This window comes from Curcuma longa, chromosome 9 (assembly GCF_044706935.1).
Source record: "Curcuma longa cultivar G26 ecotype Majalengka, Jawa Barat chromosome 9, ITB_CL_G26_1.1, whole genome shotgun sequence".
Taxonomy (NCBI): domain Eukaryota; kingdom Viridiplantae; phylum Streptophyta; class Magnoliopsida; order Zingiberales; family Zingiberaceae; genus Curcuma; species Curcuma longa.
In genome coordinates this window covers 9642134-9665920 of record NC_133869.1, presented here as the reverse complement: position 1 = coordinate 9665920, position 23787 = coordinate 9642134, and the positions used below count along the sequence as shown (strand labels likewise).

Below are 23787 nucleotides of genomic sequence, written 5' to 3'. Positions count from 1 at the left end.
GGTTACCTCTGCGTTGAAGAACCGTCAAAAAAAAAAAAAAAGTCAACCCGATGAAAAACCAATGGCAAGTCAAACCGCTTTACCGTTGAAATAGTCAGACCTCTTCTGGTCAACGACTTTTACATGTTCGCAGAAAATTTACAAATCTTTTTTAAAAATTATCAAAATAACTTCTTATCGTGAATTTAATATTCAAAATATATTTTTTATTTTTTTTATAATTTCATTCCATATTTGAACGATTTTTTTATATTAATTATTCAATTTACATGGATTAATTTTTAAAAAACTTATAAAAATAAAACATTAAAAATATGAAAACAAAAAGATATAATTTTGCTTTCAAAAAAAACCCTAAAACCAAAACAACCAAGAATGTAAGAGAATTTTCTTAATATAGAAAATAAAAAAATCATTTTAAAAAAAAATTATTAAAATTAAATTAATAAAATCTGACAAAAATATTAACTTCAATCATAGGTGTTGTCATCCCTTATCTTCATCTTATAACCCTAATTCTCATGGTCAACTATCCACAACCCTAAGCATTTGTCCTTGACCACCATTGCTATTCACCCTCCTCTAGACTCGACACTTTACACCACCCACACTCGATGACGACTCCTAGGCCTTCGCTAACGACTACCCCTAACCGCCCTCCACACTTGACAACCACTCAATGTCTATCGAGAGCGACTAAGGCTCGCTCCTCTCTATCGATTCTTCACTAGAATAAATAAGAAAGAACTTAAAATTAAAATAAAACACAAGGGGTATAAATCCAAGCAGAGAATCAATAGCTTGTTCTGAATGTCTACCAGTAGCGATATGTTTACCATACAACACGCAAATAAGGATATCGAGTTTGATTCGGGGGCGACTAAATCCACCTTGATGCTAACCCTCAGCCTAAATTGAACCCAGACTTGTACAGAAACAAAACAGTGAGGTGGCTCACTTCCGCTTCTTGGTAGGTGGCTGCGGTAGCTCTTCGTCATCTTCATCGCCTTCATCTTCTCCATCATCATCCTCATCCTCACCGTCATCGTCAATATCATCGTCCTCGTCATCTTCCTCTTCACTTCCTCCATTGGCCTCAAGGTCGTCATCCTCTTCATCGCCTTCATTATCATTTTCTTCTCCGGACCCATCATCATCGCCTCCATCATCTTCCGGACCATCTTCATCCTCGTCGTCTTCGTCATCCCCGTTATCATCTGACTCGCCATCATCCTTGTTCTCTGGGACAGCATTGTGTTTGCTTCTTCGTATCATTCTTCAAGAAAGAACACAGAGTAAAGGCCACTATAACTAAGTCTACTAAAGGTCAGGAGAACTTACCCATAAATCACTTTCGACTCTTCACCAGAGAGGGCAGCTTTACTTGAAGATCCTGCCTGAAACACAGTTCATTTTAATTGAAAAAAACCCAGAAAAGTCCATGTTATCAAGGAAACATGGGAGCCGAATCAGACGAACATATGTTCGGTTTCATTTGGGTGTGTAAAACATAAACTAAAAGCACTACTGTCGATACACAGTCAATGGTTATCGTATGAAACTCTAAATTGCAAATTTAACATTATGGCAGATGAAAGTTCACTGCCATCCCTTCTATGCTGATATGCTTGCGAAAACAATTCAAATCAGACGAACATATGTTCCGTTTCATTTGGGTGTGTAAAACATAAACTAAAAGCACTACTGTCGATACACAGTCAATGGTTCTCGTATTAAGCTCTAAATTGCAAATTTAACATTAGGGCAGATGAAAGTTCACTGCCATCCCTTCTATGCTGACATGCTTGCGAAAACAATTCAAAATTAAGGACTGTTTGAGGGAAAAAATAGATGCCACAGCATAGAATTCTACACATGGAAAAAGTGAAAGATTGATCAGGGTATCGGCAAAAAGTTCATCACTAGGACGGAAAATAGACCGTGCCTAACAAAGTCGAACAAACCATATGTATCATTGTAGGCAAGGTTAAAAGCATTACTGATTGTGACAGAAACAAAGAAAAAATGAATTATAAAACATGTGAGTTGCAAAGGAAAAAAAACTCCATTGGTAATATGCACCAGATTGAAAAACATACCACACAAGTCAACCCTAAAATCCTTTTTTCTAAAAAAAAACACAAGTCAACCACCTTCATCTTAGAATTCAGGAAATAACTTTAGGTGGTAGCAGTCTGACTTAAGAGATCAGTTACCAAAAATCTTATACATAAACCTCCATCCTCCATGAATTGTGGCTGCATTATTGCACTAAAAGAATCTAGGATTCTTTACATGAACTTTTACTCCCAAACAGGAACCAACTACAAGCATCTACACATTAGTGTAATTTTTATTTATCAATTAGAGACGGTGATCAGTAACAAGTTGGCGATATACAAGGTAGGAAACAAAAATGAATAAACCCTACTGTAGTTACAAATAAAGAAATTGGAGTCAAGCATCTAGCCTTTCCTTCAAACTAAGACTCTGTGACTGAGGGGAAAATGATAGATGAGATAAACTAAGTAAACATTGTCAAAAAACAAGGGACCTAGAAAACCTTTGAAGAGAACATCAATCTACTTGGATTTAGCCAAAGTTGTAATGACTAAGTCAACCACAAATAAGCACAACTGCACTTGAAAGGACTGCAAAATCTATTGATCTACTCAATTAAGCAAGGCTCTAGATCGACATGACAAATGCACACGAAGCTAAAAATCTCACTACTTATGCAACTCGACCAAGTAAAGGAGAATATCCACACAAGAAAGGAGAACCCTTACTGCGAGTAGAAGCCAAAGGAGAAACCTTTCGGTCACCAGAACAGACTCCGCCACCAGCAATTCCACCATGGAGTAGAAAGCAGCAGCTCCATCACTCTTGCTTTGGCACAGCGCCTCCATACCTAGAAACGAAGCGCTGAAATCCATAAGAAGCAGCAACAAAGGGCGTAGCAAAATACCAACTCAAAGATGGACACGAAAGAAACAAGAGAGGACAAACCTACCGGAGTTGACGAGGAGAGGAAGAATGGAAACGAGAGCACTTCAGATCAGCAGTAGCGCGAGATCTCCCGTTTATCCTCTCTGGCGAGACGAGGGTTTGATGCTTTGATTAGGGTTTTGAGAGATCGAGTTCCGGTGTGGATCCTATCCAAGAAGTCGTATGGTTCACAGATTTGAAAATTAATCCTACGGTAGTTCAAGTAGCTTACTCCTCGAATGGAGGATTGTAAGGACGAAATTAGACGGGATCTTGGATAGGATCATGAATGAGTTTAGGGATATTGGGCCGTGGACTTGTAAGCTTACAGCTGGCGCTGCTTACCAAATGCCAATGAAAGAGAAGTCAAACCAATCGAATCTAACGAGGATTCTCGGAGAATCCACCATTAATTTTTAATCGAATTTACCAATTTTTAATAATAATTTTATCAAATTCAATTAGAATTATGTTGATTAATTCTTTTAGCAAAAATCAAAGGGGGTTTATTTTTTTTAGAATGATCAAGGTAGTGCATTTTTTATTTTTAATTAAAAGGAAATCATAAAATGATGCATCAGTATATTATTCTCACATTATTATCTTTTACCATCAAATTCTATCCGCTAGTTGCTAGTTGCTAATTGTATGAATAAGATATATTTTGTTATAACAATTATAAAATTATAATTATTATAATAATATATCAATTATAATATAAATATTATTGAACAAGATAAATTTATATTATGATAATTATAAAATCATAATTATTACAATATAAATATTATTGAATAAAATAAATTTTATGTTATAATAGTTATAAATTTGTAACTATTATAATATTATAGTAACTATAATTTAATAACTACTACAACGATTTAATAACTACTACACGTCACTAGCCACGCATATAATTCATTGAGCTCGAATATTTTATTTAATATATGTGAGGGAGTAGAAAATATGCATAATCTGTACAAAAGGGAGATTATATAGACGACAGTAGTGAAGAATCATATAGTCATGTCTTGTCATTAATTAAGGAGAATATCCACGGTTGAAGATTTTATCAAAAAATATATCCCATCAAAGTGTGAAAAATGTCTCATTATTATCATAATAGTATGAAATCACATCACTCAGCACCATATTGTAACAACAGGGGCAGACGATCATGTCACGTAATTACTCTTGGCGATGATTTAACTGGCTGATAAAGATAAAAGGGGGAATCGATTTGATGTAGGAAATAGGCGAGACAAGTAGGGCATGGCCGAGTGCTCGATAAGGCTCGGGGATCACGAGGCCGAGCTGGGAGTCGAGCAAAGAGAGAGATCGAGTTAGACTCCTGAGTGGTGGGAGAGTCAGGCACTCCCGAGTGAGTGGTTGACTTGGGCTCCCGAGTGAGCCGAATGTAAGGTCGAGTTAACCTTCTATCCGATATATCTCGGGCTTAGATTAGTCCTCGTGGGCCGGATCATATACCACCCGTAACAACTAATATCAAATATTATATTTAAGGACAACTTTGTTCATTTTATTGGAGAGTTAGTGAGGTAGGATATCAAATAGGATGCCTTTTTTTTTGATAGGTGTCATTTTGATGTTTTTTAAAAAAAAGGGTTTCTCTGATTTTTATCTATTTTTTTTATAAACCAAGCCCAACCAAATAAATTTACCAAATCAAACTAAATCAAATTGAATTAATAAAAAGACTCAATCAAAAGTTAAATTTAGTTTGGTTTATTTTTTAATTGAAACAATTAATCGACACCTCTAAAAATAATATCATATCAATTTTAAGATAAACTTTATTTATTATGAAACCCTAATGCATGTTTACTTAGGATCAATCTGATAAAACTAATAAATACTTAGGATCAATCTGATAAAACTAATAAATAGCTAACAACTAACGCTCCAAAAGAATGAAACTCAAAAGCACCAAACTAATAATTAGCATATAAAGAACAACAAATAAGTATGGTATATATTTTTAAAATAGCAAAATCGAAAGGTCAAAAAAGGAAAGGGAAGTAAAGAAAAATATGATCATAAACTAAAGGAGGAAATTTTTTTTGAGGGCAAGAGGTGGTCGGCCGAAAAGGATTAAAAAGAGGATTTTATAATTTCTTATTTTTTAAAATAAATTTATTTTATTAATTAAAATTTTAAAGGTATAATCGTATCATTCTAATTTTATCGGATGTCTTCGAGGAGACAAAGATATAAGAATTGGAGGAAATAGGGGAGGGAAGAGCGAGGGGGATGAGCCTCCTTGTCCCTTTACGTGTGTTCGTTGCTTGACTTTGTAAACGGAATAATACGTGTCAAAAGGCTTGCTGAGAATTTTTTTTTATTTTTTTAACTTTTAGAAGAGAGTGGTGGTAAACGATGAGATAGCATATACTCATGTTATCATCATCTTCTTCCTCTTGTGATGCTAATATCATTACCTTATGGAGAAAAGAGCAATTAAAAATTATACAAAGCATGTATCCTTTTTCATCTTTACTGGACGCACTTCCTTTTGCAACTGATGTCATTGCAACCGCTGCGTCAATTGGCCTTCGTACAGAGACCCTCACGTATTTGGGCTTAGGAGCGCAACCCATTCAGATCTTTGTTAAAGGCGTTATAAGAGATCAAGGCTTAGGTGCTCGATCAATCAACGCTCAAGTGCTCAAATAAATTTACCAAATCAAACTAAATCAAATTGAATCTTCAATAACCCCAAGCACCAAGCCTAACCCTAGCCCTAGCTAGTTTTTAGCAACAAATTAGAGTACACTAATGTCCTGTTTACCTTGAAGAACCAATAAATAAAAAAGAATAATTTTTTTCTGTTTACTTTGAGCGAATCAATTTTTTTTTTTTTTATCCAAAATTGAACGGAAGGGCCATGAACCATGCAATCCGTCCCTGCCCACGCCAGCGGCGGCGGCGGCGCCTGCTTGTCCGCCGTCGGCCTCCGCCAACTCGCCGCTTCCGGACGCCACCACAAGGCACTCTCTCTTCTCCGCCACACCCTTCTCTGGTACCCTCAGCCGCCCATCCCTATCGCCTCCCTCCTCCCCTCCGCCCTTCTCGCCGCCGCCGCCCTCTCCCTTCCCGCCGCCGCCTTCCACCTCCACGCCATCTCCCTCAAGTCCGGGCTCCTTCCCGCCGACGCCTACGTCCTCACCACCGTCGTCACCGCCTACTCCCGCCTCCGCCTCCTCCCCCTCGCCTGCCGTCTCCTCGACGAGCTCCCTGCTGCCGAAGTCGCTACGTCCGCCTTCAACGCCCTCATTTCCGGCCACGCCCTCGCATCCTCCCCCTCCCCCGCCGCCCTTGCCACGTTCCGCCGCATGCGACTTGCGGATGTCCCTTTCGACGATGTCACCTTCCTCGCGCTCCTACCCGCCGCTCCTCCGGCTTCAATTCCGCCGCTCCACGGCGTCGCCTTCAGATCCTCTCTCGCCTCCGCTCCTTCAGTCGCGAACTGCCTGCTTTCGTGCTTCTCCAGAATCGGCGCCGTCGACGTTGCTCGCCAACTGTTCGACGAAATGCCCGACCAACGAAAAGACCTTGTTTCCTGGAACGCCATGATCTCCTGCTATGCCCAGAATGGCCTCGCTCATCAAGTGTTAGCTCTCTACGACAAGATGAAGGAATCTCCCTCAGTAGAACCAGATGCCATCACACTCATTGGCGTGCTCTCCTCCTGCGCCAACCTTGGCGCCTACTCCATTGGACGGAGAATAGAAAATTCCATCAACCAAAAGGATTCATATGCTTCCAACACTCACATAAAGAATGCACTCATCAATCTGCATGCCAAGTGTGGAGATTTGGCTCAAGCACGCAAAGTATTCGACGAAATGCATCAGAGAACCATAGTTTCATGGACAGCAATGATTGCTGGATATGGGATGCATGGACATGGCGATGAAGCACTGTTTCTGTTTGATAAAATGTTGGAGGAAGGAATTAAGCCTGATGAAGTCGTCATGGTTAGTGTATTGTCAGCTTGTAGTCATGTAGGGATGACCGACAAAGGAATGGAGTACTTCGCTTCCATGAAGACAGTGCATGGTATAATGCCAAGTAGAGAGCACTATGCTTGCATGGTAGACCTTTTGGGTCGCGCTGGCCGGTTGAAGGAGGCTTGGGATTTGATTGTGTCGATGACGATGGAGCCTGATGGTCCTATTTGGGGTGCATTGTTGGGAGCATGCAAGATCCATAAAAATGTGGAATTGGGAGAGCTGGCTTTTGAGAAAGTCAGTAAGCTTGATCCGACAAATGTTGGTTACTATGTGCTTCTGTCAAACATATACTCGGACGCTGGGAGGTTAGATGGTGTGGTGAGAATTCGAGCTATGATGAAACAAAATGGACTGAAGAAGGACCCTGGATGTAGTTATGTTGATTATAAGGGTAAGGTTCATTTGTTCATGGCGGACGACCATTCTCATCCACAGGCAAATAGGATTTACAAGATGATTCTTCAGTTGGAGGCTATGGTCAAGAATGATAATGGGGTGTATAGAAATAAGACGACGGAAAATGTGCCACTGACCGGTATTCATAGTGAAAAGTTGGCACTTACTTTCGGTCTCCTGAACACTGAATCTGGGGAAGAAATTGTGGTGATCAAGAACTTGAGGGTATGTGAGGACTGCCATCATTTTATGAAGACAGTCTCCCATATTGTTAATCGAAAATTCGTTGTGAGGGATGCAAGTCGCTTCCATCATTTTGAAGGAGGGACATGTTCTTGCAAAGATTATTGGTGAAGTTAGAAATTCTGCATATGCTGCTTCAGGGACCACATTAAGATATCTAAGATGCGGTTTTAGGAATCTTTCAATTGAATTATTGAACATACTGTGAATTACAAGCTGATGGAAGCCAATGCATTTAAATGGGAATCAGACCTTTTTGCAATATGAAACAATAACAAGACAGTTCAGAACACCAAGTGGTGTATTTGGTTCTTTACAAATGAGGTTGATGCCATGCCACTTTGCTCACTTAGTTTTGTCTGAGGTAAGATCTTTTATCGATAAATGCTGCATAAGTTGTAGAAGTTATGATGCACCTTAAGCCTCTAACATCTTAATCTGTTCGAAACTACATGACCAACTACATGATCTAGATAACCAACATGTCTCAAAGTTTGCAATTTGCTTATACAGTAATCTTACTTCAGAAAAGAGGAATTAGTTGATAGGTAGCTTTGGTGTTGTTGGATGAGAGTAATGAGACATTCTGTTCAATTTAATGCATAACTTAGTGAAAGGCTTTGTAAAGCTATCAACAGGTCATTCTTTAATAAAGGTGTGAAGATTCACATTCATTGAAAGACTTGGCTATTAGCAATGCAAAGTGTTTCTTTATCTGTCAGTGTTATTGAATGTTTTATGCCAAACTCTCTTGTTAGGGTTTCTTGAAAATCAGGGGAAAATATAGAAAATTAAAAAGAAGAAAAATGGCCAAAGGAGTTCATATGGTATGAAACATCCTCCTATTTGACAATTAATATAATAGTATTTACATACTAATAAATAGTTGAATTATAGACTCAATCTATTTTATTACTGTAAGATGAATTAATATTAGTTTATTTCCTGTTTCTTAGATGCAAAATTTACAATTTACCCCCACTAAAATGAAACTAAAATGGAGCATTACAAAAAGTGGCAAACTTTTAGACTCCTAAAATCAAAATTCTCTCTTTTTAAAAGGGTGCTTCTAATTATCAAAATTATTAAAAGGACACCTCTGGCTTTTAAATCACTTTAAATCTATTATAATAGTATTAAATGGCTACTATAATTATAACAGTCAATTACTATATTATTATTGTAACAGAATCTAAATAAGTATTATAAATAATATTAATTAAGTTGATAAATAATTTTTAATATAAAAGTGTTTTAAAAATAATTTATTTTAACTAGCAATTGCTTCACATTCGAATAAGGATAGTTAAGATAGCAGCACGAATCTCAAGGTGATTAAATCATGATGGGAACACTTGATCACCGTCCACGTGCCATATGCGATCGCCTATAAAGGCTTGGCCTCACCACCCGAGCCTTCACGGGACCCCAATACGGTTGTTGACCGACTCATCCTCAAGGGAAGAAATCAATGGCGGCCTCGCTCTGCCATTTCCCTCCCGCCGTCTCCTCCTCCTCCTCTCTCTTCGTCGGATCCAAATCCCGATCCCTTCTCCTCGCCGTCTCCCCCTTCAAGCACTTCCCGGCGAAGCCCAGTCTCTCCCCCTCCCGCCCGTGGACCAGGAGCTATGCCGTCTCCAACGACGCCGCCGCCGCCGCCGCCGCCTTCTCGGTCGCCTCCCCGTCCGATCCGAGGGAATCGCCTTCTCTGGGGGAAATCACTCGCCCAGACTTCCCCATCCTCCACCAGGTAGGCGATCGATGTCCAGTCCGTGCTCGACTCATGGAGTCGATTCCTTGTCGTGTTTTGATTAAAAGACTATCCTTTTTTACCATTATCCTTGTCGAATTGGATGTTTTCTGAGAGCTAAAGGTTCTTTCTTTCGTATCTTACCCTTTTAGGCGGTTAATGGATTCAACCTGGTTTATTTTGACAATGCTGCGACATCTCAGAAGCCTTCTGCTGTTATCAAAGCCTTGAGTGAATACTATGAATTGTATAATTCAAATGTTCACCGTGGCGTACACTATTTGAGGTGCTATGCCCTTCTTCATGCCAAATCAATCACAATTAAAGGACAACTTTAACTTTCTGTTGATGGGTTTGTATCTGCACCTTTCCCCCATCTTAGGATTATGAACTATGTCTGAATAAGTTCTCTTGTGGCTAATTAGATCAACATACATATAGTATCATTTGACCTAATTATGATAACTAAGGACTAAGATTATCATTAATGATTGCTTAGAAACCATTAGTAGCTGTACAGAATCCACTCTGTTTGGTAAATTTTTCTATTCACCATGATATTCTTATCTGGATGATGAGGTAAAGATACATAAAATTTTGTGCCAATGTACATAGTTCTTGATACAGTTTAATGATAACAAACTTACATATTCATTGAAACAATACGATGACAATAAGTTAAAGTTCATGCTATTTAAACAATGATTTAATGTGTTTGCTGATATGTATGCTGCTGAATCAGTGCAAAGGCAACGGATGCATATGAAGAAGCGAGAAACAAAGTTGCCAATTTTGTGAATGCAGCAGATCGAAGAGAGATCATATTCACTCGCAATGCTACAGAAGCTATCAATCTAGTAGCCTATTCATGGGGTGTATTTAACTTAAGGCCTGGGGATGAGGTTAGCAACTTTTGATCAGTTGCAAGCACAGAACTGTTAGGCAGTTGTTTATTGCTATTCATATTCTCATTTTACTGAAAATTCTACCAGAATCAGTTATATGGGGAAAAAACAAGTTTCACCTGCTAAATTCTCAGCCTCAATATAATTTATTTTTCTGCTTCTTTCTCCTGTTCAGCTGGTTTGTTGCTCCTCTTTTACCTTATGATCTTTCTGGTTCTTGTTTCACTGTAGATAGTACTCACAATAGCTGAACATCATAGTTCTATCGTTCCTTGGCAAATTGTTGCTAAAAAGACAGGAGCTGTTCTGAAGTATGTTGAATTGACAAAAGAAGTCCCTGACCTTGATCAATTCAAGGGGCTTCTTTCAAAGAACACAAAGCTTGTAGTTGCACATCATGTCTCTAATGTGCTAGGTAGGTCTTGCTCTAACCACTTTTATTTTTTTTTACCCTCTTCCTAGTATTGTATTAGACTCTTTAAACTTGTTTGTGTATAAGTACATGTATGATGCTAATCTTGGTACCATTGGCAGTATACCTAATAAATTCTTATTAGTTTAATCAAATACAACACTAAATTTCTTTCATTTTGCATGGATAATAGATCTTAATAGTACTAAGTGTATGTTATTTTCAAACAATGATGAGAAAGTTTAGATTAAGTAAACTTGAAACTAGAATTGTGGTTACAAATCTTAGAAATTAAGATTTTTAACCTAAGTTGACTAAGACAATTTATCTGAAAAGTAAGTTCACTGATAAAAAAAACAACATTTTTAGGAACAAATATCCCTGTAAGGATTTTGGATTATTCAGAGATGAGAATAGATGGATAAAAATATTATTAATAAGTAATTGGATAAGACTGGATGGTTAAAATGGAGAAGTGCTTTTGGTGATACTACTAGCAATGTTTTATCAGTCTTGATGTTGGATTGTTGAGAACTAATTTCTCTACAAAGTTAGTGACAATGATGCAAACAGAAGTCAGTTAAGTTCCTATTGAGGGGTAGAGGAAGAACATAGAAACTTTACATAATATGGAAAACTGATTTAACAATCTTAGGTATTATTTGTAACATAATCTTAGTGCACAATGGGATTAGGGTCCATATAACTAAATTCAAGTAGTTGGGTTTACTAGCTGCTGCTAGTAACTTGTAAATTTCACAGCTGAAATAATTGAAAATTTCTAACTGTGTACTTTTGCTTCATGGCATTAGATGTGTTTTTGTTTCCTTGCCGTCACGAAATAGGATTTCTTTCCTCAATTCTTAAGATTGTACACACAAGATGTTAAGAATCTAAGTGAAAATAAGAATATATCAGTATGCCTACATGTTCTGCTGCCAAACTAAGCTATTCTTATATCTATGATGTTAGATGCTCAAATTGCTGTTCATTTGAGCCTTAATTCTTTGTGTGTTTCTATGACATATCGTAATGTGATACGAGCAAACATGACTCCAAGTACGTTTTCAGGTTCTGTTCTTCCAATTGATGAGATCGTAGACTGGTCACATAAGGTTGGTGCAAAGGTTCTCGTGGATGCTTGTCAGAGTGTTCCTCACATGGTAGTAGATGTACAGAAACTTAATGTTGATTTTCTGGTTGCCTCATCACATAAGGTGTGTTTTTTGTTATTATTTGATAGTTTATTTTTGTATAGTTTATCTCCTGAAAGCACTATATTAGATCTTAAGTATCTTAAGTTAATCATCTTCCAGATGTGCGGGCCTACAGGCGCTGGTTTCTTGTATGGTAAAATCAATCTCTTGTCATCAATGCCTCCATTTTTAGGTGAAGTGTAATGCTTGTACTACTATATTGCTTCTTCAGATCCTACTTTCTTGGCTAACACACTTTTTGGGCAGGTGGTGGTGAAATGATAACCGACGTGTTTCAAGATTATTCTACCTATGCCGAGCCACCTTCCAGGTCAGGATTAGTTTCCTCTTCTTTTTTTTCAGCTGTTAATGTGAGGTATCTTGACACACTAGTTTGCTCTACTAACTATGATTATTTTTTTATACAATAATATAATTAAGCTGTTTTATCTTATTCTTGGAAAGTGTATTTAATATACTTAAATGATGTTTGGATGCCTTGTTCATAATTGCGTTATATAATTGAGCTTTGCTTAGGCAGATTTGAAGCTGGAACTCCTGCTATTGCAGAAGCTATTGGTTTGGGGGCAGCAATTGATTATTTGTCGAGTATTGGAATGGAAAAGATCCATAATTATGAGGTTCAATTTCAACTTGCTAGTTCTTTCAGAATCTTCTTAGTGCTTTTAGAAATCTCATTGTTCATGTTGTTGATAGCTTTCTTTTTAACTAGATATATATGCCGATTAGCAGCATGTTATGTATCTACTTAAGCTAAGATTTATGGTGTCTGAGCTAGTGACAGTTGGACTATCATAATTTGACTGCTAAGTCTGTTCAGAAGATGTTCTATAGTGACTGTCGATAGTGAATTTTCTGGAACACTCATTGTTGTTAATGCCACCTCTCTAACTCATCCTATGCAGAAGGAACTATCAGAATATCTATACTATCAACTAAGTAGTGTACCCAACATTCACATCTATGGTCCTGCTCCTTCAAATACAGTTCGTCGAGCTGCTCTTTGCTCATTTAATGTCGATAACATCCATCCAACGGATATCGCAACATTCCTTGATGAACAGGTAAGCAAAGTAAAGGTGGTTACATGTTTGAGACTTATCATATACACTAACCAACACATTATGTTTCTTTCAGCATGGAGTGGCTGTTCGTTCAGGACACCATTGTGCTCAGCCTCTACACCGAGCCTTAGGCGTCAATGCAAGTGCGCGTGCTAGTCTTTACTTTTATAACACAAAAGAAGAAGTGGACACCTTCATTCGAGCACTTAAAGATACTATCGAGTTTTTCACGACTACTGCTTAAGTTACCTACCTGCATTTTGTTCTGCTGGACCTTCGTGATGTATCAAGCTCCTATGATTGTAAATGCTAGCTTTAGCTCTATGTATACTTAGTCTCTGTTAAAACTAGAGGAAGTAGATTACCTTTAGATGCAATTCTTAGTTCCTTTAAAATAAAGTTGCAAATGCATTTGTACTCTTTTACATGAAACCATAATCCTTTTTTGTTCATGGCATAGATAGTACCATTTTCCTACACAATTGTTTTACTATGATTCTTAGAAACTGTTATAGCTTTGTATGGAACTCAGGCTTGTGTGTAAAACATATATGCATCAAAGTTGTGCCTTCTTTGTATGAAAGCAGGAGTGGAACTGATAAGTTTGGTTTGTTGATTGATATAAAATTATGGACACCCCTAGAATCAGGCATTGTCCAAGTCATGAAAAGAAGACAGACACTTTCTATTCTATGGCCAAAGCATGAAATAACTAAATTCAAGAAAGCTATGCAAGCTAGTTTCTAACTATTTCAAGTTGTGCCTACTCGGTCCGGAGGTGTTGTCGGACCCGAGCCTATTTGTGGCTTTGGTCCAACCCAACACTAGCCATTTTCATATTAAACTATCCAAATTACCACCTCGAATATTTTTGAGGTTGGCTTTTGAGTGTGCATAAGTTGTGATTATTTGGTAGGCGAACTAGGAGAAAGACTTTGTAAAATTTTTATCCCACACAAGGCAAAATGTGGCTTAACATAGGATGGTAACCCATAACAAGAAGATCAAGCCACAAACCAGAAGGAAAAATTGGCACTAGTCTACAAGACACTCTAAATTTCATACATGAACCCACCCTCCCCCTCTCACAAGCTGTATGAACTTAGAAGAGTTTGTAGGGGGAGGAGGCATCAGCATCAGCAGATAGGCTATCCCTTGGTCAATCGATGACCCTGCACAATGCCCACAGCAGCATGATCGTCCCTTCAAAGGATCAGCTAATGCCACTTAAACTACTGATCAAGATCATGTTGTCCATCATTCAGATCATTGTTAATTTCGTCCCTCAACACTAATCAATGGGTGCAAAATGAAAAAGATAAATCTAGCGTGGAAATCTAGGTAATACTGAAGCCCAAAGATAAAATTTCTAGGAAAAAGCAGCAGAAAATTGAAGGGGAAAAGCATGATGGAGTTGTGCCCAATCTAGATCTCAGCGTCAAAACCCAAAAAGTTTGAAACCCGAAGTAGGGAGAACAACGCGCAAGATCAGAAGCACAAAGAGCAAATGCAAGGGAAAGAAGGATCGACTCACCGTCGCTGGCGGCCGAGGGGGCGGGAAGCATTGGCCTGGACGGCCGGAAGGAACGAAGCCATCTCCTCCGGGATCTCCCTCTTCTCCCTCGTTCCTCTCCGACGCGACCAATGCGGGTCGGGTTTCATTATTTATAGCGGTTTCCACATCGAAATAACGGTCCGTGACGGCGAAGAAAACGGCACGCCGGTCGATAACCAAACTGCGACGGAGAAACCAAGGCAACGGAACACCAAAAACCAACGCCACCTCAATTATTTGCGATCGAATTCTTGCCATTAAATTTTCATGAAAAGAATCAGTAATTTTTTTTTCAAAGTTTTGATCTTTTTTATAGTTGCGGTGCATGGTTGTCGACAGCGTGCTGATGTTTATTTTTAGATTCTAAATTATACACTTCGCCAGATTCTATTCTTCGTCTCCATCTCCATTTTTAGCCCTCTGTCGATCAATGCCTCTGATGGATTCTTCATTTCGAATCGCAAGCTTGTGGCGTTAGAGTACGTTCCTCGCCTCATTTCAGATTCAATCTGTTTTTTTCTTTAATCTTGTTGCGCCGAATCGAGATGCCATTGCTGTTGCTTTTGTGAATTCTCGAAGGAAATTTATTTTACGGTGGGAAGCAGCGACAAGAAAAGGGGGAAGAACATGGATTCCCCCCTTTTTTTAGGTTTTATATTTGATCTTCTCTCGTCTTGTACATCCTTGAAACAATGTTTTCGATCTTCTCCGTTGCAGTGAAAAAGAGTAGCAATTTCTCGGAGGAGGAAGAAATCGGTCTTCCATCTCCACCCCGCCCCTCGATTCGCCGATGGAGCAGTTCCGGCTGGCCGGCGAAGCTCTGGGCAGCATCAAGGCGTTGATGGTGTTCCAGGACGAGACCAGCGTCAACCAGCGGCAGTGCGGCCTGCTCGTCGACGCCTTCGAGCTCGCCTTCCGGACCGTGGCGCAGGAGATGAGGAGCCGCCTGAGATTCGACGAGAAGCTGACCAAGTGGAAGGCCCTGGAGCACCCTCTCCGCGAGCTCCACCGGATATTCCGCGAGGGGGAGCAGTACGTCCGGCAATGCCTGGAGCCGAGAGACTGGTGGGGGAAGGCCATGGCCCTAAACCAGAACACCGACTGCATCGACGTCCACCTCCACGACCTCCTCTGGTGCCTCTTCGTGGTCATAGAAGCCATCGAGAACGTCGGCGAGATCACCGGCACCGACCATGAAGACCTCAACAACAAGAAGCTGGTGCTCTCCAAGAAGTACGAAAGGGAATGGATGGACCCTAAGCTCTTCCAGCTCAAGTTTGGGAAGCTCTACTTGGCTTCTCAAGATCTCTGCAGTAGAATCGATGCAGCATGGAAGGAGGATCAATGGATGCTATCAGAAACCATTGCTGAGAAGAGAAGGCCAGGGTCTAAGCCCTTGTCGAAGCACGAAAGCCGGCTGGCCGACGTCCTCGTCTCGCCGAAAGGGAAGCTATTTCCATGCTCAGTGCTCACCGGATCCAGCGACTACCAATTGAGGAGGAAGTTCGGCCCTGCAAACAGCTACAAGGAAGTGCAGTGGCTGGGGGAGAGCTTTGCAGTGAAGCATGTGATCAGGGAGATTCAGCCACTGATGCCGGAGATTGCTCTCCTCTCGTCGATCTCGCACCCGAATGTGGTTCACTACTTGTACTCCTTCGCCGACGAGGAGAAGAAGGAGTGCTTCCTGGTGATGGAGCTGATGAGCAAGGATCTCTCCACCTACACCAAAGAAGTTAGCTCCGCGCGACGGAGGACCCCCTTCACCTTGTTGGTGGCAGTAGATACGATGATTCAGATTGCGCGAGGAATGGAGTATCTTCACTCGAAGAACATCTACCATGGAGAATTGAACCCCTCGAACATCCTCATCAGGCCGAAGATTGCTTCTCCTGATGGAAATTTGCATGTCAAAGTTTCAGGTTTTGGTTTGGCGCCAATTAAGAATTTCAAATCTTCACCCAATCAAGCGAGTGTGGTGAACCCCTGCACTTGGTATGCCCCGGAAGTTTTGTCGGAGATGGAGCGGTCCGGCGGCAGTGGCGATGGCATCAGCATCTCCAAGTACACCGACAAGGCCGACGTGTACAGCTTCGCGATGATCAGCTTCGAGCTATTGACGGGGAAAGTCCCCTTCGAAGACAATCGTCTACAAGGAGACAAGATGAGCAAGAACATAAGATTGGGGGAGAGGCCTTTGTTTCCTTTTCCACTCCCCAAGTACCTGACCGAGCTAACAAGGAGGTGTTGGCACACGGATCCATCGCAGCGACCGAGCTTCTCTTCGATTTGTAGGATTCTCCGGTACACGAAACGGTTCTTGATCATGAACCCGGACCACAGCCAGCCGAATGCGCCGGTGCCACCGGTGGACTACTGTGAGATCGAGATGAGTCTATCGCGGAGATTTGCGAATTCGGGTGTCTCCGAAATCCCCTTTCAGATGTACGCGTATCGGGTTGTCGAAAGGGAGAAACTCAGTGCCCAATTTAGGGAGAGGAACTCAGACTCAGGGAGTGAAGGAACAGGGTCATTGTGCAGTGATGAGAGTGCAGGGTCTGCTCCTTTGGACTCGGTTAAATCCGCACCCTTCGCTTGTGAAACTAACAGGACTCCAACAAGGAAAGCCAATGGCATGTTCAATAAGCTGCAAGGTAAACCAATGTGTTTGTTTGTTCTTTAGAACTCTTCCTTCCTTCCTTCCTTCCTTCCTTCCTGACATGATCAGCATTGTGCAGGCCAGCAACAAAGAGGTAGCTCCCTGATGCCGTCGCAGCTCGCATCGCCGCGGCGGAGTCTGAGGACGAACTCTGAGAAACTACTGCAGAAAACTCTGGTGAGCTCGAGGAGGAGGAGGATGGCGGGGCATGCTTATGTTTCTGATTCAGAGCTGACATGAAGCCACGGCCATCATCCTCTCTGGGAGTGAACTACTGAGTCATTGAGGGAGGGAGGGAAAGGAGGGTGTGCTTTTGAATTGTAAAATGAGGTGGCAGACAACTTAAAAGTGACTTTTGGGATGGTTATTTCTTAAGAAATGTTTGTGTTTAATTCTTCATAAAATTCGCTAAAAAATTTCATACGGTCGGCTCTACAATCATTTATGAGAAGATAAATTGAGAAGTTACAATTGATCACGACGGAGGAGGATATTATTTCAGTTTCATCGAAATTCGACCCTTGTCCACTTCAATAAGTCTGCTCCGTCATAACCAACTCAGCTATATCCCAGGAGTATATATATATATATCATCGAGATTTTATCATTGTCAACTTCAATAAATCTGTCTCATCGTAACCAACTCAATTATGCCCTAGAGTAACATTTGTGTTTAACTCATTGGAAAGACAATTCTAGAATACTGAGTGTGGAATGATTCACTGTTCGCGCTTCTTGATTTATCATAATGATTGAATTGGTTTAATCTCTAGGATTAATCAATTCAAAAAATAAAATATTTAGACTATCAAAAATATATATAAAAAGAATATAAGTAATTGTGATAGTTGAAGATCGAATAAGGGCACGAGTTTGCATAAATTTTTAATTAATTTTTTTATCATATAGATGATTAATAATTTTTAAATAAAAAATATATAATTATGGTTTTAAATGGATCTTTTTAAAAATGACACTAATTTGAGTGCTTTATTCGAACAAGAAAACACGCTGCAAACGAGGATTTTGGAAAGTCGAATTGACTTTCAAACTTTGCCAAATCATCCTATTTGAGATTAACTAGTCAAACACGATAGTGCATTGACTTGAATTATCTCCGGTCAATCTTGGCTGTTTCTTAAAATAACAGCTAAAGAAGGAAAAACTATACGCACAATCACTCCCACGTTGACTTTTCAATTCCGGAGCCAAAGTCGCCGCCGCATCCAAGCGGAAGTAACCCGCCGCCGCTACGTCAGCTGCCAGCCTGCCCACCTGCTCCGTCCACGGAGACTTTATGCGCCTACCGCGGTGCTGATCCATCCGTGCTCTGGTTCTGCTCGACGGCGGATGACTTGATCGCTTATAAAATTTTATGCGGGGCACTCCTCCGAGATTCCCAACCACCTCTCCCCTCCAGGCGCGCTCACACGGCGGCGACTGGCGAGTCTTTTTACTGCCCGCGCCGCCTCCCAAATCCCTAATCCATCATCGATCTCGCGAAGTAGAGTCTTGCTTTGATCTAGGGTTTGATGCCGCCCCCAAGCTGGATGTGCTTTAGATGGACGCGGCCGACCCCTTCTCCCTCCGCTCGTGTTTGATCGCCGCCGGAGCCACCGCTCTGTGCTGTCTCTGCGCCGCTTGGGTACTCCGATTGCGCGCCGGGTGGAGGGAGAAGCAGCAGCTCTGCGGGTGCGGCGGAAGTGGAGGCGAGGGGCACATGGAGGTGAGCGAAAAGGTTGCGGAGGCCGGCGGGTCGATGATAGAACAGCTGGTGCCGGAGATCACCGTGCACGCGCTCAGCTACCTCGACTATGTCAGCCTTTGCCGGTTCTCTATGACGAACTCCGTGATGAGAAAGGTTGCCAACGACGATGCCAACTGGAAGGCCCTCTATCACAAGGTTTGCCCTCTATTTTTCATTGTTCAAGATGTGTAGTTTGAGTACAGATTGTAGTTTGAGTACCGAAGCCCGGTGGTCGTAAGTATAATAGTCCCACGAAAGGCATAACGATCTGGGCATGGTCTTGGAGAGAGGCTCAGTGAAATAGGCATGTTTGTGAAGACACAAACTATGAAGCTTTGCTGTTTCTTGCACACTTAGGTGGAAGGCAAAAGGGTTGGGGAGGGGGGAGAGCCATTAGTGAGAAACCATTCCAGAAGAACTAGAATTCTAATCTTGTATCAGAACCTACGGGCCAAGGGATGGTTTCTATGGGGTGCTCCAATGCACTAAACCAAATCGATGTGTTATACTAGATGATCATGCAGAGGACTCAATTGGTTACTACTCCCTGCAACTAATGCCCACTAGAGTGTGGTAGATTTTGTATTTCGATGTTCTTTCATTCCCGGTGGGAGAATACTAATTTGTTGAAAAGTTTAGGACCATGCATTGAATTGTTTGCAAATCGATTCATTGATACTTACATCTTCTGCTTTAATCAATTCACCTCATACTGTAGAATTAATTGGCTTTTTTTGGTCATGTCCATGTGATTTCAACCTATTTTCTATCGTTTTATCGTCTACCAAAGGTTGTGGAATATTTCTCATAGATGTTAGTATTTTTTTTTTATTCTTCATCCTTTTGAGTGATGATAATTATCCATCTTAGCAATTGCATCCCTACTGCCTTGATTTTTTTGTACATGTTGCTTCCTAATACATCGATGCCTATACAATTCTCTCTTTAGCTTAAGGGGCATGTGATGATGACATATGACTCCAAAAGCTCATCCCTATTTCAACCATCCATTTTAGTTTATCCTCTTAATGATTTCGTCATTGATATCTCCTTGTTCATATCGTTATCGAACTCTATAGTAGTATAAATGAGCTTTTTACCAAGTTATAAGCTCCATTGACGATGTATCTTTTATGTGTTGATGCAAATGTTTGAGCCCGCTGATTGCAGCAAATTGCTTTCTGGAATCATGTTAGTCCTTATAGTTACACTTAACAGTAGGTTATATTTATTTTTGTTTACACAGTCTAGCTCGAACCGGCAAAGAATTTCACTTTTCTCATCCATATTCTTCTATAGCTTTGATCGTGCAGGTCGATTGTGTCTTGGTAATAGTCATGAAAACCAAGGGAGAACCAGCACTGATCTCGCAACCGAGAAGGATAATATCAAAGTAGAAACTTTTATTCTAGCTTTAACGAATAGAATAATAGTATGATTGCTGCGCTTATAAATTTTACTAACTCGGTTGTCAAAACTTCAACCAAAAGAGACTAGATGCACTAGAAAAAAATAGAAATAATACAAATAGAAAAAGAAATGAAATTGTTTTGTAGACTCGAACTAAATTATTCTACAGGTTTAGCATGATACTATTTCTTTGCATCAGTTTCAGTAATCTTTCTTGAGACTTTTCTTCTTCTTCACCGATGAGCCCACCTCTTTGAGAAATGCTATCAAGGAGTTATGTTAATCTTCTGCGTAGAGTGATTATGTCAACTTGGGCATTGACATGGCTATGATGCATATCGATACTTGTTTGTCAACTCCATTTGGTTTCTGTTTGTGAGCAATATATGATTTCTTGCTGAATTGTATAACTACTTAATCATGGAACATATAAATTGAGCCAGTCAATATTGACATCTCCCAGTTTCTTTTTCTAAGTCCAGTCTTGTAGGACTTATTGGAGTCCACAAACTATTCATTAGCATTACTTCGCTTGTAGGACTTCGATGTGGAACAGGAGATCGTTGCCCCGACAAATGGATGGAAGGCATACTATGCTGTCACAAAAGCTATTATGGATGTGAATGCAAGATTCTACAATATAATCAAAGAGGGCTCGCTTCAGGCAATGAGTTGTCTATGGTGGAATGCGAACTACGTAAAATGCATACATGAACCTGGAGGAATATTCACAGGGTACGTCGCCCAAAACCTTTACTCTGTCATTTTTTCGCTAGAAAAACTTTATAGTAAGTTAAGATACACCATGATTTCAAACTTTGATCGAGAAATATATAGTGTCCACAAAAACAATATCGATCAAAGGAATGATTTCGTTGTATGAATTCAGTCCTTTTCTTGGCTTTTCAATTGTGTGTTGGTTGATTTCTTGCCATCATCACAATTAACTCTGTTAGATAAAAGGTCAGTATCGAAATTTATCTTTTAGTCTCATTTGATAAACACTTGCAATCTGCATTTCATAATAGAAATTGTCTATAGTTTGATAGTAACTACTGAATGCAGATTGTTTGAGCTGCTCACTCACACTAGAGTTCTTCCTAACGAAAAACTCTTCGCGTTAGTTAGCATTATCTCTATCACCTGTTGATTCGAAAAAACAATGATTGTAAATGCATGTTTCCTTTCCTTGAAACTCAATCTGTTTATGCAAACAAGGTAACTTATGATTCTTTGGTTGGATTTTCAGGTACAAGGAGGTAATGGATAGATGGGCATTGATATTCGGCTGGGGGGTTCCAGGTGATGGACAAGGGATTGATGTCCAAATAAAGAATGTGAGAGTTCGTATTCTCGAAGACGTGGCATGGGTCACCATGGACGCTTACATGGAGGTGGACTTTGGGCCGTTCTGTGTCACCAATGCGTATGAGTTCCACGACGGCCAGTGGTTCATCATTCATCATGCATCGTCATCATAGCTCAGTAATGATTCAGCAAGAAGATCCACAGAACATAAAACCATAGGACATTGGCACAAACAGGCTAGAACTCATCCTTCTCTTTTCATTTCACACAACTATATTTATAATGTTTTATACTTCGCCTAAGTTTTGGGGTTGGTTGGTTGCTTGTATTTGTGGAACAAAGCTTGATTGTTGAATATAGCTAGTAGATCTTTGTCTACGTATGAGAAAGAATATAACTAATTTACATTCATGCTTGTTCGACAATGGTCACGAAAGTTATAATTGCCATTCATGTTTTGATAACTGTTCCTGCTTAAGATCACCGCGAGATGAGCCTTCAAACGACTAGCCTCAAGGATGACTAAATCTCTGAAGAACTCGGAAGGAGGAGGTCGTCTGGAGAGCCTATGAATCGTAAGAGTAAAAAAGAAAGAGTTAGAATGGAGGTCAGAGGTTCCTGGCTCAGTCAATCTGATGCACAAATTAGATCTCCAACGAAGATTCTCGAAGAGGAACAATAGCTGAGATTAGGGAAAAAGTAAGGATAAATGTTTGTCCATACCTTCATATGCAAGAGAGGACTCCTTTTATAGGGTGTATCAAAGGCAGCGTCACTTTCACGATAGAGAAAATGTCCTATCATCTATGTCTCATATTATAAAAGATCATACTATATTAATCACAGATTGTGGTACAATATTGTTCCGTGTATCATGTGACTCACATGTGTTATATTAGCCCATGTTACTCATGTTATTATTGGGTGTCATAGGGTTTGACTTGTTAAGACGAGGGGCGTTGGGTTGAAGGAGCTGAGTCACCTAAGAGTTGAGCTTCAAGGGGGATTGGTAAGTCGAGCTTTAAGGAGGATTGGTGAGTCGAGTTTCAAGGAGGAATGGTGAGTCGAGAGGTTAAGGAGCTGAGTCACCTAAGAGTTGAGCTTCAAGGGGAATTGGTAAGTCGGGCTTTAAGGAGGACTAGTGAGTCGAGTTTCAAGGAGGAATGATGAGTTGAGAGGTTAAGGAGCTGAGTCACCTGAGAGTTGAGATTCAAGGGGGATTGGTAAGTCGAGCTTCAAGGAGGATTGGTGAGTCAAACTTCAAGGAGGATTGATGAATCGAGAGGTTTTGTCTATCTCTTCAATCTGACGTGCCCCTTTCTAATGGGATAAAACCTGACTTTCTTTCTATGAGTGAGAATGTCCATATCAATAATTTTATCAAATTTTTTTAATCACATTTGATAAGGCATCTAGATATATAATAGTTTTATAATTATTAATTTGAAATAAAAAATCGATCCTATTATTAATTTAGAAAACGTTTCACGGTTTCATAAATGCATTTAATATAGATTTTCTACCTTTATTACTTTTCCTAAAAGTTTTATTTTTATTTTTTATTTTGGATAACTTTTAAAAATTTATAATAAAATAAAATGTATGTCATTTACTCTCTATTATTTTACTTTAAAAATAATGATACTAATTTTAATTTGTTTGATTTTTTTTGGCATTGATAGATAAATTCCTTCTTTGAGTGCTTCATTCAAACGATAAAAATCGCTGCAAATAAGGATTTTATTTTATTTGAAAAATCGAGTTGACTTTTAAACACCACTTTGCCAAATCAGCCCGCCTGAGATTAATGCCCAACGAGGTGAGAGAAAATTGATTAATGAAAGGAAGATGTACGAGAAGTAAAATATTTCTGTTCTACTAATTTAAAAAAGATATAAATATTTTTATTTTTTTTAAATAATAATTTATATAGAAGACGAATAAAAAATTATAAAATTTTATCAGTATTACATGTATAAGAGTATTACGTGTGTAAGTTGAAATATGAAAAATTATAAAATAGATAATTCATGCTTTTGGATAAGTCTTTATCTTTTAAAAAGAAAAGAAGATTAAAGTTATTTGTTTCTGCCTTCTTAATT

At 39.7% G+C, this 23787-nt stretch overlaps 5 protein-coding genes across 5 annotated transcripts; 4 read left to right on the top strand and 1 right to left on the bottom strand.

Annotated features, from left to right (window-relative positions):
• Positions 1 to 776: 776 nt before the first annotated feature.
• Positions 777 to 3136, bottom strand: LOC141835265 (uncharacterized). Its single transcript, XM_074722699.1, has 4 exons — positions 3014 to 3136; positions 2790 to 2911; positions 1342 to 1397; positions 777 to 1276 (listed from the first exon to the last, which is right to left on the bottom strand). Exons 2-4 carry the CDS (start codon positions 2907 to 2909, stop codon positions 955 to 957), a joined length of 498 nt encoding a protein of 165 aa, XP_074578800.1. The 5' UTR covers positions 2910 to 2911; positions 3014 to 3136; the 3' UTR covers positions 777 to 954.
• A 2764-nt stretch (positions 3137 to 5900) lies between these two features.
• Positions 5901 to 8236, top strand: LOC141835354 (putative pentatricopeptide repeat-containing protein At3g11460, mitochondrial). Its single transcript, XM_074722800.1, has one exon. It carries the CDS (start codon positions 5901 to 5903, stop codon positions 7770 to 7772), a length of 1872 nt encoding a protein of 623 aa, XP_074578901.1. The 3' UTR covers positions 7773 to 8236.
• An 852-nt stretch (positions 8237 to 9088) lies between these two features.
• Positions 9089 to 13461, top strand: LOC141834942 (cysteine desulfurase 1, chloroplastic). The gene is made up of 10 exons (XM_074722337.1): positions 9089 to 9411; positions 9564 to 9697; positions 10154 to 10313; positions 10548 to 10731; positions 11800 to 11945; positions 12045 to 12117; positions 12192 to 12255; positions 12466 to 12565; positions 12851 to 13009; positions 13083 to 13461. Exons 1-10 carry the CDS (start codon positions 9133 to 9135, stop codon positions 13251 to 13253), a joined length of 1470 nt encoding a protein of 489 aa, XP_074578438.1. The 5' UTR covers positions 9089 to 9132; the 3' UTR covers positions 13254 to 13461.
• Positions 13462 to 15354: 1893 nt separating this feature from the next.
• On the top strand, positions 15355 to 17460 carry LOC141835308 (uncharacterized). The gene is made up of 2 exons (XM_074722751.1): positions 15355 to 17215; positions 17300 to 17460. The coding sequence occupies exons 1-2, from the start codon at positions 15355 to 15357 to the stop codon at positions 17458 to 17460; spliced, it is 2022 nt and encodes a 673-aa protein (XP_074578852.1).
• A 1158-nt stretch (positions 17461 to 18618) lies between these two features.
• LOC141835429 (F-box protein SKIP8-like) lies at positions 18619 to 22096 on the top strand. The gene is made up of 3 exons (XM_074722884.1): positions 18619 to 19123; positions 20916 to 21112; positions 21627 to 22096. Exons 1-3 carry the CDS (start codon positions 18782 to 18784, stop codon positions 21856 to 21858), a joined length of 771 nt encoding a protein of 256 aa, XP_074578985.1. The 5' UTR covers positions 18619 to 18781; the 3' UTR covers positions 21859 to 22096.
• The last annotated feature ends 1691 nt before the right edge of the window (positions 22097 to 23787 follow it).

Bases quoted from the DNA above. Each gene is read 5' to 3' on its own strand.
- LOC141835265 (XM_074722699.1), bottom strand. From the start codon at position 2,909: ATGGAGGCGCTGTGCCAAAGCAAGAGTGATGGAGCTGCTGCTTTCTAC. The intron at 1,398-2,789 runs GTAAGGGTTCTC...ACTGTGTTTCAG, and splicing joins TCCTTTGGCTTCTACTCGCA to GCAGGATCTTCAAGTAAAGC. The intron at 1,277-1,341 runs GTAAGTTCTCCT...TCTTTCTTGAAG, and splicing joins GAGTCGAAAGTGATTTATGG to AATGATACGAAGAAGCAAAC.
- LOC141835354 (XM_074722800.1), top strand. From the start codon at position 5,901: ATGCAATCCGTCCCTGCCCACGCCAGCGGCGGCGGCGGCGCCTGCTTG.
- LOC141834942 (XM_074722337.1), top strand. From the start codon at position 9,133: ATGGCGGCCTCGCTCTGCCATTTCCCTCCCGCCGTCTCCTCCTCCTCC. The intron at 11,946-12,044 runs GTGTGTTTTTTG...ATCATCTTCCAG, and splicing joins TGGTTGCCTCATCACATAAG to ATGTGCGGGCCTACAGGCGC. The intron at 12,566-12,850 runs GTTCAATTTCAA...CATCCTATGCAG, and splicing joins AAAAGATCCATAATTATGAG to AAGGAACTATCAGAATATCT.
- LOC141835308 (XM_074722751.1), top strand. From the start codon at position 15,355: ATGGAGCAGTTCCGGCTGGCCGGCGAAGCTCTGGGCAGCATCAAGGCG. The intron at 17,216-17,299 runs GTAAACCAATGT...AGCATTGTGCAG, and splicing joins CATGTTCAATAAGCTGCAAG to GCCAGCAACAAAGAGGTAGC.
- LOC141835429 (XM_074722884.1), top strand. From the start codon at position 18,782: ATGGACGCGGCCGACCCCTTCTCCCTCCGCTCGTGTTTGATCGCCGCC. The intron at 19,124-20,915 runs GTTTGCCCTCTA...CTTCGCTTGTAG, and splicing joins GGAAGGCCCTCTATCACAAG to GACTTCGATGTGGAACAGGA. The intron at 21,113-21,626 runs GTACGTCGCCCA...TTGGATTTTCAG, and splicing joins CCTGGAGGAATATTCACAGG to GTACAAGGAGGTAATGGATA.